At 37.0% G+C, this 24357-nt stretch overlaps 1 protein-coding gene across 13 annotated transcripts in view; it reads left to right on the top strand.

Moving 5' to 3' along the window:
• Positions 1-24357, top strand: part of OPHN1 (oligophrenin 1) — a 559221-nt gene that overhangs the window by 179857 nt on the left and 355007 nt on the right. For 12 of the 13 annotated variants that reach the window (XM_082716849.1, XM_082716844.1, XM_082716848.1 and 9 more), the window contains one exon: positions 16953-17014. The exons of the other annotated variant lie outside the window; for it this stretch is intronic. In XM_082716849.1, the coding sequence (XP_082572975.1) occupies positions 16953-17014 (62 nt within the window). The remainder of the gene's footprint in view (positions 1-16952; positions 17015-24357) is intronic. 13 annotated transcript variants of the gene reach the window in all.

A 24357-nucleotide genomic window follows, 5' to 3' on the forward strand; every position in this document is an offset into this window, starting at 1 on the left:
ACCTTCTGGGAGCAGATAGCTCAGATAAAGTTCAACATTGTCATTCCAACCCCCCAGGCCCATACGTTTAATCAACATGCATAAAATTCATTACTAAAAACTCACAGGCAATCATAAACCACCTGATTAGAAAAGAATTAATCTCTTGAGGATTTTTCTTGATGTTTTTTCTATAAAACTGGTTGGATCATTTTTTTTTTTTTCATTTTTTGACTTTTTATTTTTTATAAACATATATTTTTATCCCCAGGGGTACAGGATCATTTTTTGAGAGGGGTGGCAAAGGTCAGTCAGTTGTTTTACGATCAAGCATCTTACCGCTTCTGATGGCACTTCCTACGAGGCATCTTAAAAGAAGAGAGATACCTAAAGTGAAAAAGAGAAATACTAATATTAAAGTGTGTATTAAAGAAAAGATCTTGGAGTTAAACCCTGAAGTTTCAGTGGTTTCTAAGAAGTCAGTTGGGGAAAATCTTTCAACTATTGTGTTATACCACTCCTGGAGTTTCTTGAAGTTCCCAAGCTGGTTGTCAGTTTTCTATGTGACATTGTCCACAGTCTTGGCTACCTTTTTTTAAAAATTTTTTAAAATTTATTTTCAGCATAACATATTCATTATTTTGGCACCACACCCAGTGCTCCATGCAATCTGTGCCCGCTCTAATACCCACCACCTGGTTCCCCCAACCTCCCAATCCCCGCCCCTTCAAAACCCTCAGATATTTCTCAGAGTCCATAGTCTCTTATGGTTCACCTCCCCTTCCAATTTTCCCCAACTCCCTTCTCCTCTCTAACTCCCCATGTCCTCCACGCTATTGGTTATGTTCCACAAATAAGTGAAACCATATGATACTTGACTCTCTCTGCTTAACTTATTTCACTCAGTATAATCTCTTCCAATCCCGTCCTTGTTGCTACAAAAGTTGGGTATTCATCCTTTCTGATGGAGGCCTAATACTCCATAGTGTATATGGACCACATCTTCCTTATCCATTCGTCCATTGAAGGGCATCTTGGTTCTTTCCACAGTTTGGCGATCGTGGCCATTGCTGCTATGAACATTGGGGTACAGATGGCCCTTCTTTTTACGACATCTGTATATTTGGGGTAAATACCCAGTAGTGCAATGGCAGGGTCATAGGGAAGTTCTATTTTTAATTTCTTGAGGAATGTCCACACTGTTCTCCAAAGAGGCTGCACCAACTTGCATTCCCACCAACAGTGGAAGAGGGTTCCCCTTTCTCCACATCCCCTCCAACACATGTTGTTTCCTGTCTTGCTAATTTTGGCCATTCTAACTGGTGTAAGGTGGTATCTCAATGTGGTTTTAATTTGAATCTCCCTGAGGGCTAGTGATGATGAACATTTTTTCATGTGTCTGATAGCCATTTGTAAGTCTTCCTTGGAGAAGTGTCTGTCCATATCTTCTGCCCATTTTTTGATATGATTGTCTGTTTTGTGTGTGTTGAGTTTGAGGGGTTCTTTATAGATCCTGGATATCAACCTTTTGTCTGTACTGTCATTTGCAAATATCTTCTCCCATTCTGTGGGTTGCCTCTTTTGTTTTCTTGACTGTTTCCTTTGCCTTGCAGAAGCTTTTGATTTTGATGAAGTCCCAAAAGTTTATTTTCACTTTTGTTTCCTTTTCCTTTGGAGACATATCTTGAAAGAAGTTGCTGTGGCTGATATCGAAGAGATTACTGCCTATGTTCTCCTCTAGGATTCTGATGGATTCCTGTCTCACATTGAGGTCTTTTATCCATTTTGAGTTTATCTTTGTCTATGGTGTAAGAGAATGGTCGAGTTTCATTCTTCTACATATAGCTGTCCAGTTTTCCCAGCACCATTTATTGAAGAGACTGTCTTTTTTCCACTGTATATTTTTTCCTGTTTTGTCAAAGATTATTTGTTTTCTTATGTAATTGGCTGCTCCCTTATTAGGAGCATAGATATTTACAATTGTTAGATCATCTTGGTGGATAGTCCCTTTAAGAATGATGTAGTGTCCTTCTGTATCTCTGACTACAGTCTTTAGTTTAAAATCTAATTTATCTGATATGAGAATCGCTACCCCGGCCTTCTTTTGAGGCCCATTGGCATGAAAGATGCTTCTCCATCCCCTCACTTTCAGTCTGGGTGTATCTATAGGTTCAAAATGAGTCTCTTGTAGACAGCATATGGATGGGTCCTGTCGTTTTATCCAATCTGCAACCCTGTGCCGTTTTATGGGCGCATTTAGGCCATTCACATTGAGAGTGATTATTTATAGATACATTTTTATTGACATCGTTTTACCTTTGAAGTCTTTCTTTCTGTAGATTGTCTCTATATTTCTGTCCAATGCTATTCCTAGGATTTTTCCTCTTTTATAGTACCCCCCTTAATATTTCTTGCAGTGTTGGCTTGGTGGTTGCATAGTCTTTTAAGCCTTGCCGGTCTTGGAAACTCTTTATCTCTCCATCCATTTTGAATGTCAGTCTTGCTGGATAAAGTATTCTTGGATGCATGTTCTTTTCATTTAGTGCCCTGAATATATCTTGCCAGCCCTTTCTGGCTTTCCAGGTCTCTGCGGACAGGTCTGACGTTATTCTGATGGGCTTTCCTCGGTAAGTAAGGAGCCTCTTTGTCCTAGCGGCTTTCAAGAGATTATACCTATAATTATGATTCCTCAATTTGACTATCAGGTGCCTTGATGTTTTTTTAGAATCTTATCTTGAGTGGAGACCGTTCGGCTTCTAGTACATGAATGCTGGTTCCATTCGTGAGACTGGGAAAATTTTCATGAAGAACGTGTTCCACTCTATCTTCTAGACTTCTTTCTTTCTCCTCCCCTTCAGGGATTCCAATAATTCTGACATTGGAATGTTTCAGGGCATCATTTATTTCCCTGATTCTGTTTTCATGGTTTCTAAGCTGTTTGTTCCTGTCTTCCTTCTGATCCTTTCTCTCTATCTGTTTGTCCTCCAGATCACTAATTCTATCTTCTGTTTCAGTTACCCTAGCTTTGAGAGAATTTAGATTAGATTGGAACTCATTGAGAGCATTTTGAACCTCTTCCCTGGTAGCTTTTAGCTCAGCCCTAACATTGTGAACATCATCTCTGGTCGCTTTCAGTTTGGCCCTAATCAATTCCATTTGGTCATCCATGGCTTTCTCCGACCTAGCTATTGCCTGGATAATTGTTAGCCTGTATTCTCTTTCCGACATATTGTCTATGTTGATAGCTGTTAGCTCTGTTGCAGAAGGTCCATCCTCTTTATTTTTCTTCTGTTGGGCATTCCTCCTCCTAGTCATTTTGGTGAGAGATGGCTGAACGGATGTAGCTGGATGTATCAACCGTGGTGCAGTCAAGGTGCACCCTGGAACACTTCTGAGCAATCAGGATTCTCCACCCAAAAGAGAGAAAAAAAGAAAGGAAAAAGAAAAAAAGAGAGAGAGAGAGACAGGAAAGAAAGGGAAGATAAAAGAGAAGGTTCAGGGGCTCCTGGGTGGCTCAGTGGATTAAAGCCGCTGCCTTCGGCTCAGGCCATGATCTCAGTGTCCTGGGATCGAGCCCCGCATAGGGCCCTCTGCTCAGCGGGGAGCCTGCTTCCCCCTCTGTCTCTGCCTGCCTCTCTGCCTACTTGTGATCTCTCTCTCTGTCAAATAAAATAAATTAAATCTTTAAAAAAAAAAAAAAAGAGAAGGTTCAGCCCAAACGGGCCCTAAGGTAAGATTTATGAAGTATACAAACAAAAACAGACAAACAAAAGGACTGATAAAAGTATATGACAAGAGAAATAAAATTATATCTATATCTTTATCTATATATAGATAGATAGATATGCAAATAAAGGAAGAACCTCGTCAAAAAAAAAACCCCAAGTGTAAGATTTATATACTATCAGGACAAACACAAAAACACAGAAACAGTGGTGGCAGAAAAAGATTGGAGAGCGGTTATTAATTCTCAGTGTTGTCAAGGAAGGTTCTTTTGATTCTTCCTGGATGTATCTTGATATCTTTGTTAAATGACTCAACTTTCCTGAGATAAAGGGGGAGTAAAAATTGGTTTACCTATAGGCCTAGTATTGATTGGGGAAATGGGATTACTTTGAAGTTTAACTCTATATGAATATTAGAAAATAAAAATAAAAAAGGAATAAACTAGAGTAAACAAAACTAAAAAAAAAAAGAAATTCAAAAAATAGCAAGGTAAAAGAAAAACACAGGTCTATGTATCAAAAAGTTCAGGTTAGAAGGTTATTATGGAATTTGATGTACTGGACAGCTCACTGTGATGGTAAATAGGTTAAAAAATTATGTATATAAAAAAATGAGCCAGAATTGTGGGAACAAATTAACCATAAAAGTTGTCCTATGAAGAAGTGGTGGTGGTTCTCTTCCACTTTTTTTTTCTTTTTTTTCCTGGTTGGTTTTCTGGGGGAGGGACCTGCCACGTTGGTTTTCAGTCAGTGATGTTCCCTGAGTTAAGTCCTCCAGTCCCCCTCAAGGGGGTGGGCTCTGAGGAAACCGGTTTTTTCAGGCTTTTGTTCTCTGTAGGTTTTTATGTTTGTTCACATTTTTTTTTTCCTCTTGCCTTGACCGCTTTTGGTGGTTTTTGGAGGTTTAGAGGAAAGCAAACTGCACCCTGACCTCCCTTTCAGAGAGAAGGCTCAGTCTGTTCTTCTCTGGGTGCTGCAGAGCCCATATAAATTTCCCCTTGGCCTCTGGCAGAGCAGGTTATGAGTCGTGGTCCCTGGGGACGCAAGATCTTCTGCTTGTACCCCAAACTATGGCAGCGGTGACTGTCTGGGCAGCTCCAGACTGCCAGAGAGGTTCCAACCAGCAATCGCACACTGAGATTTTCCCACTGGCCTGGGCTGGGAATGCCTGGTCTTTCTGGGTCTAAGAGCGCCCGGCTTGCCCGCACCTCTCTCAGGGGAAGCTGTAGGTTGCACATGTCTCAGGCTCTGAAACAATGGCGCGGGTCTAAGAGTGCCACCGGGGCCTTTGTGCAACTCTCTCTCTCAGGGGATGATGAGGGGCACGTGCATCTCAGGCTCTGTAGCAGGGCTCACGCGTTCTGCCATCTGGCTTAGTTCCCATCCCCTCACAGGAGCCAGACCCCAGGCAATCTTGGGCTTGCTGGCAGGTCAGGGACCAAGACCTGGTTTCTCCGCTGCACTCTCTCTGGCTCAGCGCCAGGGGAGGCTGTCCTGGGTCCGGGGGACTGAAGCCCCTATCCCTAACTGCCCTGATTCCCACAATTTCCCTCCCTCCACCCCGGGATCCTTTGCTCTTTTGGAGTGCTTTCAACCAGTCCCCAAGTTAATGCTGGTCTCCAGATGCAGGGCACTCTTGCTCACATTGGGGCTATTACTTTCAAACAGGTTGCCTCTGGTGGCTCCCTCCCCCTTTTGTTTATCTTCTGATATCAGTCAGATGTTCCCACTCCGCTTTACCTGCCCACTGGCGTCTTCTGCCCCTGTAGAGATCCAGACGTGTATAATTCTGATCTCAGGCTGATTTCATGGGTGATCGGAGTTCTTTGGTAGGTAATCAGCTCACTTTAGGGTACAGGTTGAAAAGGCGCCTCCTCCTACTTCCCTGCCATTTTGTACCCCCCAGTCTTGGCTACCTTTATATATAAGGACATACATAACCTGAACATTTCACCAGACTTCCATAATCCAGACAATGTCTTCTCCAGGGAAAGTCTAGCTCAATGCATGGTCTCCTGTTGTGGCAAGCCCTTCGAGGTTTATACCAAGTTATCAGACTTTATTTCACAAATCTTCTTCAGATCTTGGGGAAAGGGCCAGTTGTGAGGCAACGTGGAATCCTTATAGGAAACTTCACTGTCAGATTTTAGTTATTCATGAGCCTGAGTCAGATCAGAGGGGAAAAATTGGAATTGTTAGTTTGGAGGATTATAACTAGGTATTAAAGAAAATAGAAAGGATTGAAAATTTGGTATTTACAAATAGGGCACAACAGGATCCAGTCTGATATACAGGTAGGTATGAAAATTGTGGTTTGTTTTGTTTTGTTTTGTTTTGTTTTTGGGTTTTTTAAAATTTTTTAACAGAGAAGGGGAGAAAACCAGTGAAATTTCAACCAGGGAAGATAGAATTTGCGTGCTCAAAAATTACCCACAATTAACAAGAGGTCTGAAAGCTCAACTAGCTCAAAGACAAAAAAGAGGGTAAAACCAATAATCCAAAAGGGTGTGCTATGGACAGTGCATTGTTATCCATTAAAATAAAATTTCTCTCTCTTTTTAAAAAAGAAAAAGATTTTTTTGTTTATTTGACACAGAGAGAGAGAGAGAGAGAGAGAGAGATCACAAGTAGGCAGAGAGGCAGGCAAAGAGGCAGGCTCTCTGCTGAGCAGAGATGGTAATTTGTCCTATGGGTCTATTTAAATTTGCTTTGCAAGAAGTTTTCATAAAGACTCTCAGATTGGATTTGTAAAACCTATTCAGGCTAAGAAGTTGATCTAAGAATTAAATCTACCAGATTTCATCTGTATTACCTGAATTTGGATGAATTTCTTTCTTCACTAGCTCCCCCAAAATATCCCAAAGTGTTTGGGCCTGCTAGGAGGAGATATTCCTACTTATAAGACTGGAAATTGTGTAACCAGGTATCAGCCTGGTTTCCCTAAGAGGGCTCTGTATTCATTGGCTTTATAAAGTCAACCTTTCCTCCTTAGATACCTGGTCACATATATCTGATTTAATGAACATCATTTTCAGATATGTCGTTCCAGACAAGGCTTTGGTTGCATAACCAATGTTTTCAATCCTGTCCTGATGATGAAGCAGTCAGGCTATCATTATCTATGCAATAATTATATATTTTTGGAAATAAGAATATTTAATGTGGATTTATTAAGCATGGAGAGGTTTTGGAAGAGAGAATAAGATATCATTTAGAAATGTTTCATTTCATATTATAAAAGCATAATCCATTAATTGTTATGACTTATACATAGCTTATGAAATAAGCTTTCTCATTAATAAAATGGTAATAATGAATAAGACATGAGAAGAATGTCTCATTAATAAAATGGTAATAATGAATAAGACATGAGAAGCATCTAGCATATTGTCTTTCTTCTCTCCCTTAACCTTTTGCTCTTTCTCCCTTGAAATTTTCTAGGGATAGTTATTTTTTTTTCTGGACTATCATTTTAATACTCTGGGGCCGGTAGGCATTATTGAAGAGTATTTGTTGGAGGAGGTCATCGAGAATATGTGACCTCTGCACCCATGAGCTGGATCCTTGCAATTGGAGGCTTATGTCCCCTACCTCTGTCCACATTGCCTTCTCTGCTTCCCAAGGCTGCCACAAGGATATAGCTTTAAGAAAATGATGTGGTGGTAAGACCATCTAGATAGTATATGTGATTGAACCAAGTTAAGACCTCTATAAAAACTTTTAAGATCTGGTAAGTGGGTGCAGGTATCTCCTCATCTCATTGTCAGCCAAGACAAACATTGCATGTATGTTTCCTTTGCCTAATTAAACTATCACCTACTAATCTTTCTTCAGTCTCTCCCCAATCTCTGCTTATGAGGACCAATTTCAGATACTCCTGGGAGGCTCCCTAGGAGTTTGCAAACCAACAGTATTTCAGTCAATTTCTTAAGCTATGTCTTGTGGTGAGGAGGGCAGGGGATATTGTTGCCAGCGGTGGTGGTGACACTGGTGGTTATGCAGGTCTGTTTTCTTCTTTTTCTAGCCATTTCTTTCTTTTTTTTTTTTTCATTTTGTTATTGAAGTATATTTGGCATAAATATTATATTGAATTCATGTTTACAACATAGTGATTCAACAACTCTATATGTTATGCTATGCTCACCTCAATTATAATGACTACCATAAAAGACTATTACAGTATCATTGACTGTATTTCCTATGCTGTATCTTTATTCCCATGCCTTATTCCTCCTCACCCATTGTGTCCTTACTCTCACCCCTATCCCCTCAGGCAATAGTTTGCTCTCTTTAATTATGGGTCTGATTCTGCTTTTTTGCTTATTAATTTGTTTTATTTTTTTAGATTGCACATTTAAGTGAAATCATACGGTATTTGTCTTTGTCTTAGCATAATTTAGCACATATTTAGCATAATATCCTCTAGATGATCCTCTAAATCCATCCATGTTGTTGCAAATAGCAGGAGCTCATTCTTTTTTATAGCTGAGTAATATTCCTGTGTGTGTGAGTGTGTGGGTGTGTGAGTGTGTGTGTTTATGTTTCACATCTTCTTTATCCATTCACCTAACAGCAGACAGTTGGCTTGCTTTCGCAACTTGGCTATTGTAAATAATATTGCAATAAACATTGGAGTGCATATATCTTTTCAAATTAGTGTTTTTGTTTTCTTTTGGTAAATACCCAGTAGGGAAATTACTGGAATTTCTATTTTTAATATATTGAAGAACCTCCATCTAGCTTACCATAGTGGCTGAACCAATTTACATTCCCACCAACAATGCATCAGTGTTCCTTTTTCTCCACATCCTTACCAACACTTGTTTCTTGTCTCTTGATTTTAACCATTCTGACAGGTGTGAAGTGATATCTCATCTCATTGTGGTTTGATTTGTATTTCCCTGATGATTAGTGATGTTGAGCATCTATTCATGTTTGTTTTGGCCATCTGTATGTCTTCTTTGGAAAAATATCTCTTCAGGTCATCTGCCCATTTTTTAATCAGATTATTAGTTTTTATGGTGTTGAGTTATGAGTTCTTCATAGATTTTGGATATTAACCCCTTATTGCATATATCATTTGCAAATATCTTCTCCCATTCAGTTGTTTTTGTTTGTTTGTTTGTTGATAGCTTCCTTTGCTATGCAAAAGCTTTTTATTTTGGATTAGTTCCAATAGTTTATTTTTGCCTTTGTTTCCCTTGCCTTAGGAGATGTATCTAGAAAAATGTTGCTATGGCTGATGTCAGAAAAATTGCTGCTTGTGTTTTTTTCTAGGATTTTTATGGTTTCAGGTCTCATATTTAGGTCTTTCATCCATTTGCTTGTTGATACTGAGTTGTGCAGATTCTTTATATATGTTGGATATAAACCCCTTATCAAATATATCATTTGCAAATACCTTTTCCCATTCAGTAGGTTGCCTTTTGTTGTGTTGATGGCTGTCTGTGCTGTGCAGAAGCTTTTTATTTTGTTGTATTCCCAATAGGTTACTTTTTACTTTTGTTTCCCTTGCCTGAGGGGAGATCTATATCTATATCTATATCTATATGTAGATATATATATTGCTTAAATTGGTGTTTAAGGTTTAATGCTTATGTGTGTTTTTTTATATCTTTCCATTCCATTTTATTGTTTCTTAATGTCTTAATTTAATTTTATTTTTTTCAGTGTTCCAAGATTCATTGTTTATGCACCACACCCAGCGCTCCATGCAATACGTGCCTTCCTTAATACCCACCACCTGGCTCACCCATCTCCCAATCCCCTCCCTTATGTGTGTTTTTAAGGTATTTTTATGGTTTCAGTTTTCATATTTAGGTATTGAATTCATTTTGGGTTTATTTTTGTGTATGGTGTAATAAAGTTTATTTTGTATGTAGCTGTACAGTTTTCTCTACACTATTGAAAAGGCTACATTTCCCCATTGTATATTATTGCTTCCTTCCTTGTAGATTAGTTGACCGTATGATTATGGGTTTATTTCTGGCCTGTCTATCCTGTTCCATTGGTCTATGTTCTATTTTGTGTCCATACTATATTGTTCTGGGTACTATAGGTACCTCCAGCTTTGTCCTTCTTTCTCAAGATTTCTTTGTCTATTTGTAGTCTTTTATGGTTCCATATGAGTTTTAAGATTGTTATAGTTCTGTAAAAAATAATATTGGTATTTTGATAGGGGTTGCATTGAATCTGTAGATTGTTTTGGGTAGACTAGGCATTTTATTAGTATTAATTTTTCCAGTGAACAAGAATGGTATATCTTTTCCTTTGTGTCATCTTCAATTTCTCTGATCAATGTCTTACAGTTTTCAGAGTATAGGTCTTTCACCTCCTTGGTTTATTTTTTTCCTGGGTATGTTATTCTTTTTGGTGCAATTGTAAATGAAATTGTTTTCTTAATTTCTCTTTCTGCAACTCTGTTATATGTATTGAAGAATACAACTGATTTCTGTATATTAATTCAACTAATTTCTTTATCCTGCAACTTTAATGAAATCATTTATTAGTTCTAATGTAGGGGGAAAATGGAAATGGTGAGTGATGCTAATGAGTTTGTAATTTCTTTTAGGGTTGATAAAAATGATCTGAAATTATATAATGATGGTGGTTGCACAACTTTGAGTATATACTAAAAACCACTGAGTTGGATAGTTTAAAATGGTACATTTTATGGTATGTGAGTGATGTCTCAAAAAAGTGTTACCATTTAGCTAAAGTTAAATATTGTCAAATTTTTCATTTTTTTTCCCTCATGAATGATGAACCCTGACTAATTTTAAAAATCTACCTGCTGGTAGTAGTAGCTTCCCCCATCTCTTTTTGATAATCTCTTCAGATGGTATTTAGTAACCTAATCTTCAGTTATCTCTACCTGGAGAGTTGTGGGCAGTCAGACAGTAGAAGGACCTTAGATCTTGCAGCAAGACAGGTCAGAATTTGATAGGTAAGATTGTCATTTACATCTTGCATGACCTTGAACAAGTTACTTAGCTTCGGTGAGCCTTCATAGTCTCATGTTCAATTTAAGGATAATTACATGTCCCTAATAAAGTTATTGTGAGTATTAAGCTGTCAACCAAAGGGCTTTGTCTATTTATGTTTTGGGAAATTGACCCTTTCCTTTAAACGTTCCAAAGTGACATGCATTGCATTTCTTTTAGAGGCACACTGATCTTGCCTGGAAAAATGCTAGAATAAGAAAAAAAAATCTCCCTGACTCCTTCTTTAGTGTTTTATTTTATTTATTTATTTATTTATTTATTTATTTATTTATTTGGGAATAAGAGAGGATTACAATTCAGGACAAGTAAGTTATGGCAAAACGTAGACAAGTTCAGTAAACATAGAAAAGAAACATTATTTTATGGGAAGGAGAAAGTTAAGAGGGGTTGTAAAAGTCCATTGGAAAAAAAGCAAGACTTTAGGGTAATGACTCTCTCCTTGGCTGAGTTGTAGGGGTAGTTGATATCTGTAGGAGATGCAATGTACATTTTTCCTTGTTGAGGCCTATAATTGATTATTCTTTCCTTCTGGGTAATCTTCCCTTAGGGGCTGTAATTGATGATTGGTCCCTTAATTGACATTGAGTGGTATGCCTTCCCCTTCCAGCCCTTCCTTCTAAAGCATCCTGAGTTCAGTTTAGTTAGGTTTTCCTTTATTAATTTTCACAGTAGTATACAGTATTTGGGGACAGAAGTCAGAGAACATTTCCCTTTTCTTCCTATTTACTCTGCTTGATTAGACTATTTTTTTTTTCTGTGTTGAGCTTAAGCTTTTAATTTGCAGTCTTTACAAAGGTGACCTTCCTGTGTGTGTGCAGCAGCTTGATTCTTAGAAGAAAAGAATGTCATTGGTGTCCTGTATTGACCTAGAACTTAGTTTCTTTGGTACTAGGGGTTCTGGATTAGTTGTCCAGTTCTCTTGGGAGGGGAAATCTATTTTTGATTAAAAAATATTAATATGAATATATTTATTTTCTAAGCTTTCAGTATGTTTTCTTTAATTCAGATACCATTTGAGAATATACTTCCTGTTTCTGGTGAGAAGTTGTGAACTTTAAAATAATAGTTACCAGAATTTGAAAGGACACTAAAGACTATTTAACTCATCTTTCTTTTTATATGTGAAGACCATGAAGTCCAAGAAGTTACTTGCCCACTCACCTTGCCAGTAGGTGGCAGAACAGGCAGTAGAAGAGTAGAAAGTTGGGAGGGGGGAGAAGGGATTAGGTTTATTGCCTACTGTGTGTTGGCACTTTGGATTTACCTTTTAGTTTTTATAACAGCACTCTCAGATAGATATGCCTCTTTGACAAGTGAGGCAAATGAACTCAGTTAAGTTACTTATCAAAAGTTGTACAGCAAGAAGATGATAAAATGTGGCTGCAAGTCTAATTCTCTCTCTAAGTCATGCTTTTTTTTATTTCACTAAGCTGTCCCCTAAACTAGAATTCTCTATATCTATCACCCTAATAATAGATGTTCTATCATGTCACATGCCCTTCTTATCTATAATCCCACAAAAACTCTTCAGGAACCTGAGGAAAAACAAAATTAGAATGCAGGGAGTTGGAATTTATTTTAATATTAAGGAAAGAGATTTAAATAAAGACATCCTGAAAGCAAGGAATGGCCTGCCTTAGGAAAAAGTGAGTCCTGTCATTTAGGTGACTTACAGTACTTGGCAAACTAGGGCTTGGGGATTTCCTAGAACAAGGGGCTTCCAGTTTAATAACTGTGACGGTCCTTGGCACAAGACGACAAGTTGGTCATCACTACTCTCACTGGAAGAGTGTTAGCATAGACTGGATAGTTCCTCAAGGTTTGAAGCATTGCATGAAGACAAGACCATCTGAGTTCATTCTGTTACTATAGAACAAGATGTTTACCTTGTTTTTGTTTTTGGAGCTAATATCCAAATTCTGATAAAATTAGGTCTGAAGGCTGGTAGTTAAATATAATAATAACAACAACACAAAAAAGAAACAAAAGAGTACCTGGGTCTTACTGCTCTCTGTACCACACAATATAGTTTTATTATCGTTATTTTGTCCTGTTCATTCATTTTTGTGTTATTTCAATATAAGAATATACTCTTGGGTAATTAAGTTTTATTTTCTGACTTAGCTTCTGAGTGTTCACCACTGCAATTGTATTGTATCAGTCAAGCTATATGACATTTAACAAGTGAATCTGAGCTTAAGTTGTCTCAATGAGGGTGCCGTGGCAATGGTATCTAAGCTTCCCAGATAATTCTAATATTTAGCCAGTGTCAAGTATCACGACCTTAAATCAAAGAGGGAACAGAACTAACATTTATTGAATCACTATCGCATGTTCTGGGACCTGTACTTGATGTTATCTTGTTTCATCATCAAATAACCCTGTGAGATAGGAATTACTATTTCTAGGCAAGTAAATTTGGTCTCAGGGAATTTGAGTAACTTGTCAAAGGTCATAGATAGTATGTGCTTTTTAATCAGCCATAGTGCTTCTAAAAACAAGAAAAAACACTCAACCTTTATAAAATCTGTTGGCAACTCATTATTCAATTATATCTCCATAATGTCTCTGATGTAACAATTACTAATAGCTTCATTTTTCAGATGGAGAAGTTGAGACATGGAAGGGTTAATTTGAGAAATTTTTCTAGGTTTTTAAGTAGCAGAGCAGAGATTCATACTCAGGTCTCACGATTTTAGCTCTGCTTTTTTTTTTTTTTAATACAGCAAACCCATTGCCCCTCACCTAATCATTTTGCTTGTCTATGAAAGGAGTGAAACCCTAGCTACTCCTAAGGATGTCTGTGGTGATGATGTCTGTGAAGATTAAATTAAATTCTAGCTATGAAAGAACTCATGGAAAACCACAGGCCAATATTCCTGATAAATACAGATGTAAAAATTCTCACCAAAACATTAGAAAGCAGAATTCAGAAGCACATTGGAAGAAGCATATACCAGGATCAAGTAGGATTTATCCCTGGGGTGCAAAGATGGTTCAACAAATGCAGATCAATAAATTTTATATATTACATTAATAGAATGAAAGGAAAATCAATGATCATTTCAATTGATGCAGTAAAACCATTTGACAACTCTCAAAAACAAAAGGCCAGGATCAGAATTCACAGGTGAATTCTATCTAATATTTAAAGAAGAGCTAAAGCCTTTTTTTCTCAAACTATTCCAAAAAATGCAAGTAGAAGGAAAACTTTATTCTGTGAGGCCAGTATAACCCATATACCAAAACCAGATAAAGATACCACAAAAAAGAGAACTATAGGCCAATATCTCTCATGAATATAGATGTAAAAATCCTTAACAAAATATGAGCAAGCCAAATCAAACAATATATTAAAAAATCATACACCATGATTAAGTGGGATTTATTTGTGGGATTCAAGGTGGTTCAATATTTGTAAAGCAATCAATGTGATACATCACATCAATAGGAGAAAGGATATCATTTCTATATCATTTCAATAGATATAGAAAAAGCATTTGACAGAGTACAATATCCATTCATGATAAAATCCCTTTGCAAGACAGGTGTAGAGGGAACATACCTCAACATAATAAAGGCCTTATATGAAAACTGTATAACCAATATCATACCTGTTGAAAAACTGAGAACTTTCCCCTTAAGGTCAGGAAGAAGACAAGGATGATCACTCACCACTTTTATTCAATGTGGTATTGAAGTCTTAGCCACAGCAATTAGACAATCTAAAGAAATAAAAGGTATCCAAATTGGTAAGGAAGAAGTAAAAATGTCACTATTTTCAGATGACATGATACTCTATATAGAAGACACTAAAGACTCCACCAAAAAACTACTAAAACTGATAAATTAATTCAGTAAAGCTGCAGGATGCAAGGTAAATGTACAGAAATCTGTTGCATTCCTGTACATTAATAATGAAACAGCAGAAAGAGAAATGAGGGAATCGATCCCATTCACAGTTGCACCATAAACAATACAATATCAAAGAATAAACTTAACTAAGGAGGTGAAAGACCTATACTATGAAAACTATAAAACTAAAGTCCTATACTATGAAAGAAATTGAAGACAATGTAAATAAATGGAAGACCATTTCATGTTGATGTGTTTGAAGAACAAATATTGTTAAAATGTTTATACTACACAAAGCAATCTACAGATTTAATGCAATCCTTATCAAAATACCAACAGCATTTTTCACAGAGCTAGAACAAACAATCTTAAAATTTGTATGGAATCACAAAAAACAATCTTGAAAAAGAAAAACAAAACTGGAGATATTGAAATTTCAGATTTCAATTTATATTTCAAAGCTATAGTAATCAGCACAGTATGATACTGGCATAGAAATAGAAACATAGGTCAATGGAACAGAACAGAAAACTCAGAAATTAACCCATTATTATATGGTCAGTTAATCTTTGACAAAAGAGGAAGAATGTCCAATACTGGACAGCAACATGCAAAAGAATGAAAATGGACTACTTTCTTTCACCATACACAAAAAACAAACTCAATTTGGAGTAAAGACCTAAATGTAGGACCTGAAACCATAAAAACCATTAAAGAGAGCACAGATAGCAATATCTCTTGACATCAGCTGTAGCAACATTTTTCTAGATATGTGCCCTGAGACAAGGTAAATAAAAGCAAAAATAAACTATCAGGACTACACTAAAATAAGTTTCGGCACAAAGAAGGAAATAATCAACAAAACTAAAAGGCAACCCACCAAATGTAAGAGGATATTTGTAAATGGGATATCCAATAAATGGTTAATATCCAAACTATATAAAGAACTACCACAATTCAATGCCCAAAGAACAAATAATCCAATAAAAAATGGGCAGAAGATATGAACAGACATTTTTCCAAAGAAGACATAAATATGGTCAACAAACATATGAAAAGTTGCTCAACATCAGTCATTATCATGAAAATGCAAATCAAAACTAAAATGAAATATCATTTCACTCCTGTCAGAATGACTAAAATAAAAAATACAAGAAAAATGTGTTTATGAGGTATGGAGAAAGAGGAAACCTTTTGCATTATTGGTGGGAATGCAGATTGGTACAACCACTGTAGAAAACAATATGGAGGTTCCCCCTCAAATTAAAAATAGAACTACCCTACAATCCAATAATTGTGCTACTGGATATCTGCCTCTAAAATATGAAAACATTAATTCAAAGGGTTATATGCACCTCTATGTTTATAGCAGCATTATTTTCCATAGCCTAATTGTGGAAGCAGCCCAAGTGTCCTTTGATAGATGAATGGGTAAAGAAGATATGGTATGAGTGTGTATTAATATTTTATCTGTATATCTATGTATCTCAGAGATGTATATAATGGGATAAGACAGTCTAGTGCTGGGAAAGCTATTCACATGTGAATATTCACATGTGAAAGAATGATAGTAGATCCTAATCTTACACTGTTCACAAAAGTTAACTTGAAATGGATTAGACTTAAATGTAAGACCTGAAACCATAAAATTCCTAGAAGAAAACATGGGGAAAAATCTTCTTGATTGGGTCTTGACAGCTTTTTTGATATAACACCAAAGGAAAAGCAACAACATTAAAAAAAATTAACAAGAGGGATTATATCAAACTAAAATTCTTGTGCACAGTCAAGGAAAAAAATCAACAAAATGAAAAGGAAACCTAAGGAATGGGAGAAAATATTTACAAATCATGTATCTGGTAAGGGTTAATAGCCAACTCTGACAAACTCAATATAAACAACTCTGACAACTCAATAGCAAAACAAACAAAAAAAAAGTAAATAAAAATGGGCAAAAGATTTGAATTGATATTTTTCCAAAGAAGATACTGAAATAGCCAAGAGGTACATGAAACTTGATTAACATCAGTAAACGTAAGGGAAATGCAATTAAAGCCACAATGTCCCTCAGTTAGAATGGCTTTCATCAAAAAGAGATGACAAATGCTGGTGAGGATGTGGAGAAAAAGGAACATTTGTACACTGTTGGTAGAAATGCAAATTGGTGCAGCTACTGTGGAAAAAATAGAATGGAGGTTCCTCAAAACATTAAAAATAGAAGGAAGGAAGAATAAAGAAAAGAAAAGTAATATTCAACATGCATTGAACACATTCTCCTATTGGCCTTAGGTTTGATGCCTTCCCCTAGTGTCCACCTTGTAGCACTGATCTCTGCCCACTTCCCTACCAAGTACTCTGATTAATTTGGTTTATTTTTATTCTGTCCTAGCTGAATCCTTCAAGGAATTTGCCGAATTGCTCAACGAAGTAGAAAATGAGAGGATGATGATGGTAGGTCTCTAACACTGGATCTTGAACTGATGTCTTGGCTGATATGGGAGATTTTTCTGTCCTCATTCATTGGATTAATAGTCTATTGTTTTAGTTTCTGTCTCATGGCTGTTTAGAACAATAAAAATATTTAGGAAATAGATCTGATTATTCTATTTCAAGATTTACCCTGGGAGTTTAGCATTAGGTAGAGAGAAATTAGTGTGGAAATTCCATTCCTGTTCATATCAGGGACAAGTGGTTTGAAAGACATTAAACCGAGCTATTGAACATGTAGAAAGAAATTGTGGCCCTTAATTCTTTAAATTATTCATTTATTTATCTGTTTCTCTGCTTTTAGAAAGCTTTATTTATATTTGACATATAATTGTTTTATTTAAATCTGTGTGAAGACTTTTCCTTATATTTAAATTCTATTTCTTAAAATAATTGACATTTTTTAGAGCACTTTTAGTTTTACAAAAACACTGATTGGAATGTATAGAGAGATTTCACATAATCCCTTTCTTCTGTTTTGATTACTGTAGCTTTGTAGTAAGACTTAATGTTACATATAAACTTCAGAATCAGTTTGTCAGTACCCACAAAATAAATTGCTGGGATTTTTATCAGGATTATATTCAATCTATAGAACAAGTTGGGATAAGCTGACATCCTAAGAATATTGTCTTCATATTTATGAACATGGGTTATCTCTCCATTTATTTAACCCTTCTTTGACTTCTTTCATCTGTTTTGTAGTTTCCTTACATAGATCTTGTACATATTTTGTTAGATATATTCCTAAGTATTTCATTTTTGTGAATTCTATTTTATCAGTTTTAAAAATAATCTTTTTGTGTGGTCCCCAGACAAGCAGCACCAGTGTCACCTGGGAAATTGTTAGAAATGCAGGTCTTTGGCCCCACCCCAGACCTGTTTGGACTAAATCTAGAAGTTAACCTAAATTGGTCAATATTTATTTTTACTAGGGTTGTGAGGGTAATGATGGAACTTTGTAGAGGGCGATGAGAATTCTATCTTCCCTTTCTTAATAGGATGACTTCCTGTGGGCAGTTCAGTTTTGTTAAGCCTATTCAATAGCCAGAGTTCTTTCATCTGTTATTACTCATCCTTTTCAACAGTGTGATACTGGCTTCCAAGAATACTGCTATCATATCAACTAGGCTCCTAGAGAAGTGGGATTGAAGGCAGGACTTGAAGGTAGGGGATGTAGAGACTTGGGTGCTACAATGGCAGTGCCACTAATTGTTAATTTCAAATTAATTATGGTATTTCATTTTCTCTCTTTTTCCGTATGTATAATGAGGAAAATAATTCCCACCTCCTAAGGTTGTTATAAGAACTCCAAATGATATAATGAATATGAAAATGTTCTATGAATAGCAAAAAACACTTATTCAGTGAGTGTTGTTTGTAGTTTACTTTTGTTACTCCCAAGATTCTGCTTATGGAAATTTGACTTGGGGATTTTCTTAGATTAAGAGACTTGCTTCTAAGAATATTAATGAGAGACCAATATGGGTAATTTCCCTGGAGTCTGGTAGATGGTCTCCATAGCTAATCTGTACTCTACTAAATGTTTTCTTCTGCTTGAAGAGTTTGTGGACTACTGCCAATGTTGATCTCAAAGGCATTCAACTGCATTTCATTCATATACCACTAGAAATCTTAACTGTACTTCTCTTTAGCTCTCGTTGTTTCTTGATCTCTTTTATTTATCCAATTACAAAGCTCTAAAATAATAAAGTAGGACTCATCTCTTAAGATAGTTTTTCTCACCCTTCTTGCTGGCTCTTTTCCACAGGATTGACTCATTTTCTTCTGTCTTTCATTATATCATGCCTTTTTTTTTAAATTTTAATTTTATTTATTTTTTTATTTTTTATAAACATATATTTTTATCCCCAGGGGTACAGGTCTGTGAATCACCAGGTTTACACACTTCACAGCACTCACCAAATCACATACCCTCCCCAATGTCCATAAACCCACCCCCTTCTCCCAAACCCCCTCCCCCCAGCAACCCACAGTTTGTTTTGTGAGATTAAGAGTCACTTATGGTTTGTCTCCCTCCCAATCCCATCTTGTTTCATTTATTCTTCTTCTACCCACTTAAGCCTCCATGTTGCATCACCACTTCCTCATATCAGGGAGATCATATGATAGTTGTCTTTCTCTGCTTGACTTATTTCGCTAAGCATGATACGCTCTAGCTCCATCCATGTTGTTGCAAATGGCAAGATTTCATTTCTTTTGATGGCTGCATAGTATTCCATTGTGTATATATACCACATCTTCTTGATCCATTCATCTGTTGATGGACATCTAGGTTCTTTCCATAGTTTGGCTATTGTGGACATTGCTGCTATAAACATTCGGGTGCATGTGCCCCTTTGGATCACTACATTTGTATCTTTAGGGTAAATACCCAATAGTGCAATTGCCGGGTCATAGGGCAGTTCTATTTTCAACATTTTGAGGAACCTCCATGCTGTTTTCCAGAGTGGCTGCACCAGCTTGCATTCCCACCAGTGTAGGAGGGTTCCCCTTTCTCCGCATCCTCGCCAGCATCTGTCATTTCCTGACTTGTTGATTTTAGCCATTCTGACTGGTGTGAGGTGATATCTCATTGTGGTTTTGATTTGTATTTCCCTGATGCCCAGTGATATGGAGCACTTTTTCATGTGTCTGTTCGCCATCTGGATGTCTTCTTTGCAGAAATGTCTGTTCATGTCCTCTGCCCACTTCTTGATTGGATTATTTGTTCTTTGGATGTTGAGTTTGCTAAGTTCTTTATAGATTCTGGACACTAGTCCTTTATCTGATATGTCGTTTGCAAATATCTTCTCCCATTCTGTCAGTTGTCTTTTGATTTTGTTAACTGTTTCCTTTGCTGTGCAAAAGCTTTTTATCTTGATGAAATCCCAATAGTTCATTTTTTCCCTTGCTTCCCTTGCCTTTTGCATTGTTCCAAGGAAGATGTTGCTGCGGCAGAGGTCGAAGAGGTTGCTGCCCGTATTCTCCTCAAGGATTTTGATGGATTCCTTTCGTACATTGAGGTCTTTCATCCATTTTGAGTCTATTTTTGTGTGTGGTGTAAGGAAATGGTCCAATTTCATTTTTCTGCATGTGGCTGTCCAGTTTCCCCAGCACCATTTATTGAAGAGGCTGTCTTTTTTCCATTGGACATTCTTTCCTGCTTTGTCGAAGATTAGTTGACCATAGATTTGAGGGTCTATTTCTGGGCTCTCTATTCTGTTCCATTGATCTATGTGTCTGTTTTTGTGCCAGTACCATGCTGTCTTGATGATGACAGCTTTGTAATAGAGCTTGAAGTCCGGAATTGTGATGCCACCAACGTTGGCTTTCTTTTTCAATATCCCTTTGGCTATTCGAGGTCTTTTCTGGTTCCATATAAATTTTAGATTTATTTGTTCCATTTCTTTGAAAAAGATGGATGGTACTTTGATAGGAATTGCATTAAATGTGTTGATTGCTTTAGGTAGCATAGACATTTTCACAATATTTATTCTTCCAATCCGGAGCATGGAACATTTTTCCATTTCATTGTGTCTTCCTCCATTTCTTTCATGAGTACTTTATAGTTTTCTGAGTATAGATTCTGTGCCCCTTTGGTTAGGTTTATTCCTAGGTATCTTATGGTTTGGGGTGCAATTGTAAATGGGATGGACTCCTTAATTTCTCTTTCTTCTGTCTTGTTGTTGGTGTAGAGAAATGCAACTGATTTCTGTGCATTGATTTTATATCCTGACACTTTACGGAACTCCTACACAAGTTCTAGAAGTTTTGGAGTGGAGTCTTTTGGGTTTTCCACATATAGTATCATATCATCTGCGAAGAGTGATAATTTGACTTCTTCTTTGTCGATTTGGATGCCTTTAATTTCCTTTTGTTGTCTGATTGCTGAGGCTAGTAACTCTAGTACTATGTTGAATAGCAGTGGTGATAATGGACATCCCTGCCGTGTTCCTGACCTTAGCGGAAAAGCTTTCAGTTTTGCTCCATTGAGAATGATATTTGCGGTGGGTTTTTCATAGATGGCTTTGATGATATTGAGGTATGTGCCCTCTATCCCTACACTTTGAAGAGTTTTGATCAGGAAGGGATGCTGTACTTTGTCAAATGCTTTTTCAGCATCTATTGAGAGTATCATATGGTTCTTGTTCTTTATTTTATTGATGTGTTGTATCACATTGACTGATTTGCGGATGTTGAACCAACCTTGCAGCCCTGGAATAAATCCCACTTGGTCGTGGTGAATAATCTTTTTAATGTACTCTAGAATCCTATTGGCTAGTATTTTGTTGAGTATTTTCGCATCTGTGTTCATCAAGGATATCGGTCTATAGCTCTCTTTTTTGGTGGGATCCTTGTCTGGTTTTGGGATCAAGGTGATGCTGGCCTCATAAAATGAGTTTGGAAGTTTTCCTTCCATTTCTATTTTTTGGAACAGTTTCAGGAGAATAGGAATTAGTTCTTCTTTAAATGTTTGGTAGAATTCCCCCGGGAAGCTGTCTGGCCCTGGGCTTTTGTTTGTTTGCAGATTTTTAATGACTGTTTCAATCTCCTTACTGGTTATGGGTCTGTTCAGGCTTTCTATTTCTTCCTGGTTCAGTTGTGGTAGTTTATATGTTTCTAGGAATGCATCCATTTCTTCCAGATTGTCAAATTTATTGCCGTAGAGTTGCTCATAGTATGTTCTTATAATAGTTTGTATTTCTTTGGTGTTAGTTGTGATCTCTCCTCTTTCATTCATGATTTTATTTATTTGGGTCCTTTCTCTTTTCTTTTTGATAAGTCGGGCCAGGGGTTTATCAATTTTATTAATTCTTTCAAAGAACCAGCTCCTAGTTTCGTTGATTTGTTCTATTGTTTTTTTGGTTTCTATTTCATTGATTTCTGCTCTGATCTTTATGATTTCTCTTCTCCTGCTGGGCTTAGGGTTTCTTTCTTGTTCTTTCTCCAGCTCCTTTAGGTGTAGGGTTAGGTTGTGTACCTGAGACCTTTCTTGTTTCTTGAGAAAGGCTTGTACCGCTATATATTTTCCTCTCAGGACCGCCTTTGTTGTGTCCCACAGATTTTGAACCGTTGTATTTTCATTATCATTTGTTTCCATGATTTTTTTCAATTCTTCTTTAATTTCCCGGTTGACCCATTCATTCTTTAGAAGGATACTGTTTAGTCTCCATGTATTTGGGTTCTTTCCAAACTTCCTTTTGTGGTTGAGTTCTAGCTTTAGAGCATTGTGGTCTGAAAATATGCAGGGAATGATCCCAATCTTTTGATACCGGTTGAGTCCTGATTTAGGACCGAGGATGTGATCTATTCTGGAGAATGTTCCATGTGCACTAGAGAAGAATGTGTATTCTGTTGCTTTGGGATGAAATATTCGGAATATATCTGTGATGTCCATCTGGTCCAGTGTGTCGTTTAAGGCCTTTATTTCCTTGCTGATCTTTTGCTTGGATGACCTGTCCATTTCAGTGAGGGGAGTGTTAAAGTCCCCTACTATTATTGTATTATTGTTGATGTGTTTCTTTGATTTTGTTATTAATTGCTTTATATAGTTGGCTGCTCCCACATTGGGGGCATAGATATTTAAAATTGTTAAATCTTCTTGTTGGACAGACCCTTTGAGTATGATATAGTGTCCTTCCTCATCTCTTATTATAATCTTTGGCTTAAAATCTAATTGATCTGATATAAGGATTGCCACTCCTGCTTTCTTCTGATGTCCATTAGCATGGTAAATTCTTTTCCACCCCCTCACTTTAAATCTGGAGGTGTCTTCGGGCTTAAAATGTGTTTCTTGGAGGCAACATATAGATGGGTTTTGTTTTTTTATCCATTCTGATACCCTGTGTCTTTTGACAGGGTCATTTAGCCCATTCACATTCAGGGTAACTATTGAGAGCTATGAATTTAGTGCCATTGTATTGCCTGTAAGGTGACTGTTACTGTATATGGTCTCTGTTCCTTTCTGATCTACCACTTGTAGGCTCTCTCTTTGCTTAGAGGACCCCTTTCAATATTTCCTGTAGAGCTGGTTTGGTATTTGCAAATTCTTTCAGTTGTTGTTTGTCCTGGAAGCTTTTAATCTCTCCTTCTCTTTTCAATGATAGCCTAGCTGGATATAGTATTCTGGGCTGCATGTTTTTCTCGTTTAGTGCTCTGAAAATATCATGCCAGCTCTTTCTGGCCTGCCAGGTCTCTGTGGATAAGTCAGCTGCCAATCTAATATTTTTACCATTGTATGTTACAGACTTCTTTTCCCGGGCTGCTTTCAGGATTTTCTCTTTGTCACTGAGACTTGTAAATTTTACTATTAGGTGACGGGGTGTGGGCCTATTCTTATTGATTTTGAGGGGCGTTCTCTGAACCTCCTGAATTTTGATGCTCGTTCCCTTTGCCATATTGGGGAAATTCTCCCCAATAATGACAAGACGTAAAAATTCAACACAAAAAAAAGAACAAGAGGCAGTACTGAAGGCTAGGGAACTAATCAATACAGACATCGGTAATATGTCAGATCTAGAGTTCAGAATGACAATTCTCAAGGTTCTAGCCGGGCTCGAAAAAGGCATGGAAGATATTAGAGAAACCCTCTCGAGAGATATAAAAGCCCTTTCTGGAGAAATAAAAGAACTAAAATCTAACCAAGTTGAAATCAAAAAAGCTATAATGAGGTGCAATCAAAAATGGAGGCTCTCACTGCTAGGATAAATGAGGCAGAAGAAAGAATTAGTGATATAGAAGACCAAATGACAGAGAATAAAGAAGCTGAGCAAAAGAGGGACAAACAGCTACTGGACCACGAGGGGAGAATTCGAGAGATAAGTGACACCATAAGACGAAACAACATTAGAATAATTGGGATTCCAGAAGAAGAAGAAAGAGAGAGGGGAGCAGAAGGTATATTGGAGAGAATTATATCATGCCTTTTTGTCCCCACAACTCTTCAATCATGTATTGAGTGTTGGCTCTCCATTTCCCATTTAATTCTAGGAATGCCGTAAAGGTTAGGCTCAATGAGGGCCTTTCACAACATGCCAGGAATTCATTGCTTGACTGCACCTCTCCCTTTTTCTAGAACTGTGGTAAAAAGACTTCTAATCCCACCATGGATAATCTGGGAGGTGTTAAACAGCTTTTTATCCTTTCTTTAAGAAGAGACCAAAAGAAGCTTAAGAATAGGAAGTAAGTTCACAGCTCTAGCCTGTAATAATTGCAAATGTCTAGTCATTCCTGTAAATGAACTTAAATTGTGGAAGCAATTATGGAGGAAAGAATTGAGGGGGGGCATTCCAACTATGATGTTC

The sequence above is a fragment of the Mustela nivalis genome, assembly GCF_964662115.1.
Source record: "Mustela nivalis genome assembly, chromosome: X".
NCBI lineage: Eukaryota > Metazoa > Chordata > Mammalia > Carnivora > Mustelidae > Mustela > Mustela nivalis.